Consider the following 4,768-nt stretch of genomic DNA (forward strand, 5'->3'; position numbering starts at 1 on the left):
TTATCAGACACATGAAAAATGGTCTTCACTTATTTAATGATGTATCCGCCATTCAGGGGACATCAAGATTGATTTGACACAATGAAAAGAAATGGGGCAGTTCTGCATCGCATCATAAATGAGGCTACATTATACTATTCACAACGCATGGAAAAAAAAAATGAAAAATTCCTCGTTTTGAAGAGATCGAAGAAGCATATGTTTTTTGTTGAGCCTCACGTATTTTATTCCTTTCATTCGACGTCACCCGAACCAAAATTAGGCATGCAAACACTAGAATTTGCGTGCTTTCTAACTAAATCACCGATAATCATGTCACAGTGACGAGAAAAGCAAACAAATTAGACTTAGGAAGCGAAAGGAGTGAAAAGCAAAATGTCGCCACTGACTACCATATGTAATACCAAAAACCCAACAGGATATATACACAGTGCTAGACAAATCTGACACGATATCTTTTCGCAAAGTTATACATATCCATCATATCTTATGAACAGGTTGATTTGACAATACCTAATATAAAATAGATCGGAATTAAAATTGCCCATGAAATGGGGGAGAAAACCCAACCGAACAAGATCTGCAAATCCATTCCTGCTCCTCATTCATCATGCGGTTTCACCAAGTACACATTAGGCAGCTGACAAAGTGGAGGTTTTACGCGACACTGCAGATCGTCACTACAGATTTCACACATACACTGCATAATTTGAACCCACTTCCAAAAGTATAATGCTGTCTCTCTTCCCGTGGCTCTCTCTTCTTTTTCAGCATCCAATAATGGAAAAACAGATAAAGAGCAAGCATTTTCTATCATCATGGTGCTTTTTATAGAACACGGTCTTCCACCATATGATGTGCTATGCAGACATGACATATATAGACTGAAGAGATATATCGTACCGTCGTATATCTAAGCATTTAGACCCATAAGATAGAAGTAGAATGCGACGACCTTCGATTATTGATCATGACACATGCTAAGAGGTGCTTTTTCCTTACTGATTTTCGACCCGACCTGCAGCGGCGATCATGGGTGCTTGGGGAGGCTTCTTCCTTTTCTTCTTTTCGTAGCTGATCCCCCTGGCCTTGGCCTGAGAATCCCGGACCTCACGGAGGTACAGCCTCACGGCCCGCGCGCCGAAAGGGTTGGCCTCGGGCTTCCCGCCGTTCTCCTCGAATGCTGCGCGGAGGCGGCCGACGAGGGCGTCAAGGCTGCCCCACGCCTGGCGGAGCGGGCATGGGCAGGGGGCAGGCGGGTTCGGGTGGCCGAAGAAGGGGCAGAGCTGGGTGTGGACCTTGGTCTTGCCGAACTGGTCGAGGTACCGGAGGAACTCGAGGACGTGGGCGCCGCTGCACCTGGAGAGCGAGAGCGGCGGCCGGTGGTTGCGGAGGTACTGCCCGAAGGTGTTCCAGTCCCGGCGCTTCTGGTTCTCATATCGGCTGGACGTCGTAGCCACCGTGCCGGCGGCGGCAGTGGTTATTGTCGAGGGGGAAGTGGAAGAAGAGGAGGAGGATGAGGCAATGGTGGTTATGGAGTTGGCGCTGGTGGGATTGAGGGCTGTGATGGAATCAAGTTCTGGAAGCGAATTCATCATGCTTCTTCTTGAAGTTACTTGCGTGCGGGATCACTCGGGGCGAGATGTTACACAAACTGAGTGCCTAATGGTCAAGACAAGGAAAGTCTATCAAGAGCACACCTGATCAGAGAGAGAGAGAGAGAGAGAGAGAGAGTACATGCACAGGTAAACGAAATCTGAAGCTGTGTATGGAAGCTGGGTTTGCTGGGAATATAATAGGGGGTGCTAATCCACTGTTACCGAAGAAAGAGAGAACCTGAAAATCAGTTACTTGATGATCAGTTCAGGGAGATCTCAATAACTCAGAGAGAGAGAGAGAGAGGGAGATCAGATATTACAGTATCCATGGGAAAATAATGAAAGAGCAAGAATCATAGCTAGGGTTTTTGTCTCTCTTTCTGGAGTTGGATGGCTGTGAGGATCAATAGCAGCTTTGAGAAAATCACAGAGAACTTGGAAAAGCTACCTTTTAATTACATGATCTTGTTGGGTTCGGTTGGGCTTTGCTGAAACTTTCTCTTCTGGAAAATCTATTGAAATGAAAGATTGGCGGATGTTTTTTTTTTATCCTTCTCTCCTCCTTCCTGAAAAGAGGGGAAGCAGCTCCTATGTGTCTAGCCCAATCTCAGAAAGCACTCATTGAAGAGAGAGAGAGATATGGGCAAGTAGCTTAGGGAAGAGAAACGGGTTTAGGGCTTTTTGTGGAAATGGGAAGAGGATGAAAGTGAGGTTGGAGGTGATGGATGGAGACAGCATAAAGGGAGTACTGTCCATCTGGGCTTTAAGAAAATACATATATATATGTTAAAAATTAGGAGGAATAACATGATTTTGTTTGCTCTCTCTTTAGCATTGATTGACAACTCCTTCTCGAATTGACCATAATGCCCTCCCCCTCCCCCCTCCCCCCCTCTCTCTCTCTCTCTCTCTCTGATTTCCTTTTCCTTCATTCCCTTAAATAATGCCAATCTGCAAGATGCACTCCCACAAGCAAACGCAAGTAGGCATAGGTCCTCAAACTACAGTTGCAGTCCACAGTACCAACTGCTCAACGCACAGGCTTAGAAATTCTCAATGAATTGATAAAGAATTTCATGTCTTTGTTGGTGAGAGAGAGAGAGAGAGAGAGAGAGAGGCTCAACTAGCTTGGAAATGTTCCTCTCCTTTCAAGTGTACCAAAAAAATCCGTACACTGGATTTAATTTGATTTAGTTTGATGTCATGTTTCCGCTTTGAATAATATTAATTATATATTCATTTTACTGAATATTTCATAATTAAAAAAACATTTTAAAAAATTTCAAGAAAAATAATTAGCATTTATTTATTTGGTGATTTAAGGTGCGATTAGTAACGATTCTATTCTTGAGAACAATTTCGATGATAAATTGTTATATTTTATTTCGTTTTCGGGAATAATTTTTAAGTATTTTAAGTCATTTAGTAATTGTCTAAAATTTTAATTCTTGAAATAAAATTATGTTTAGTACCATCCTCAAAATTTATACTTCAAATCATTTTTTTTATTTTTTAAATTTTTTATTCTTTTTTCTTTTTTTCCTTTCTTTCTCCCATTCTTCTTCTTCAAGGTGGTCGGTTGCCGACCTTGGGATGATTGGTGACCGGCCGGACGAGGACCCGGCGACCTCATCGGAGCGTCGCTATCCTCGACCAAGCCATGCCTCGTCGGCCGAGCCTTGGTTGGGTGAGCCTCTTCGGTGGCTAGGGAGGCCTCAACGAGGCTTGCTAGGCCATCGGTGAGCTCGCTGAGCTCGCCTTGGCTTGGCGAGCTTCCGACGAGTTTGCCGGACCGGTCCCCGGTGACCGGCGGTGGTGGGTGGCAAACGGCGGATGATGGCGAACAACGACGGTAGTTGAAGAAGAAGAAAAAGGGAAGAAGAACAAGAAAAAGAAAAGAAAAGAGAGAAAATAGGTGTTTAATTCTAGAATTGTTATTGAGAATAAATAATTAACTTTTTTTTACTTCTCGATTCTGTTCCAAATCTATTTCTGGGAACAAAAAAATAGAAATTTGTTCTTGGAAACAAAAAAGTTTACCTAACGGTTTCTATTCCAAATTTACTATCGGGACAAAAGAACGGAAATGAATATTGTTTGGCAAGTTGCCAAACAAGCCCTTAGAGAAAATGATTTTCTTCTTACCAAAATGGGAAGTTGTCTTCCCCCCACATAAGTTGTTCTTAGTCCACCGAAAAATCCAAGTATTAGAAAGTCGGAAAATAATTTCCCTTTAAATGAACAGATCCTAAAATCAATTTATATGTACATGCATGATTAAGTTTCTAGGTAAGGATAAGACAAGAAATCGCGTGTTAGATCTTATGTCATCACAAGTGCTTAGTTACAAGCAACTCCAATCCATTATTTCTCGTGAAGTTTGACTTGAGTGTTAGATCTTGAAACAAAACATGGGACTTGAACATTCTTCGAGGCGTTGGAGCTTGACCCGATGGAAATCCAATCAAGGTTGATCAAAGTATCTTAATGACTCGACCGGGGTGTTAACCACATGATTGGAATGAACTCAACGTAAGAAGATCGAAACGTGTCGGGGTCATTAAAAGTTGAATCCGATGGAGCTTCGTTTCTGTATCTTCCTGAAGGTTGAGCGTTTTGATCAGCTTCAACTTGGATGGGTGAAGGTCGCTGGGGATTGGAGCAGATTCTAGATTGATTGACTTTGATTTGAGACCATGAAGTTCGCCGAGGCTAAAAAGCTTCATTCATCGATAATTGCTCTGCGCAATGCATCATAGAGCTCCTAATGGGGCCTTCAATTGAACGAGTCACGTGGGACCGGGTAATTGTTGCATGTTTTCTTTTTCCCTTTCGTTTTCTTATCCTTTAGATTTTTAGGATTTTAGAAATATTGCTTATTACGATTTAGAATTTATGAGTGACGCGAGACCCAATAATTTCCGATTTTTAGTATTACGTGTCCGACTCATGACCAATTTCTAGAAAACCAAATCATTGCCCGGTGAAAGAGAATAGAGCTGGTTGGTGGAAGCTCACTCGAACACATAAAATGGGCTAGCAGCTCATATAGTCTAGTACGCCTGTTAAAAAAAGATTAACCTTAGTGTTAGGAAGGCTAAATGTGATAAAGAAAATTCAGAGAAGAAAACATGTGAATTTTTAAGAGAAAAACCTTTTCAGAAATAGAA

The 4,768-nt window shown here is 42.2% G+C and overlaps 1 protein-coding gene across 3 annotated transcripts; it reads right to left on the reverse strand.

Annotated features, from left to right (window-relative positions):
* Positions 1 to 398: 398 nt before the first annotated feature.
* On the reverse strand, positions 399 to 2,327 carry LOC104414482 (protein LIGHT-DEPENDENT SHORT HYPOCOTYLS 4). 3 transcript variants are annotated; one of them, XM_010025622.3, is made up of 3 exons: positions 2,047 to 2,325; positions 1,738 to 1,836; positions 399 to 1,662 (listed from the first exon to the last, which is right to left on the reverse strand). In XM_010025622.3, the coding sequence occupies exon 3, from the start codon at positions 1,596 to 1,598 to the stop codon at positions 999 to 1,001; it is 600 nt and encodes a 199-aa protein (XP_010023924.2). In that variant the 5' UTR covers positions 1,599 to 1,662; positions 1,738 to 1,836; positions 2,047 to 2,325; the 3' UTR covers positions 399 to 998. The 3 variants fall into 3 exon arrangements, with proteins under 3 accessions (XP_010023924.2, XP_010023925.2, XP_039156402.1); XM_010025623.3 differs by lacking the exon at positions 1,738 to 1,836 and having other exon boundaries at positions 2,047 to 2,327; XM_039300468.1 differs by having other exon boundaries at positions 399 to 1,836; positions 2,047 to 2,326.
* Positions 2,328 to 4,768: the final 2,441 nt, after the last annotated feature.

This window comes from Eucalyptus grandis, chromosome 8 (assembly GCF_016545825.1).
Source record: "Eucalyptus grandis isolate ANBG69807.140 chromosome 8, ASM1654582v1, whole genome shotgun sequence".
Classification (NCBI taxonomy): Eukaryota; Viridiplantae; Streptophyta; class Magnoliopsida; order Myrtales; family Myrtaceae; genus Eucalyptus; species Eucalyptus grandis.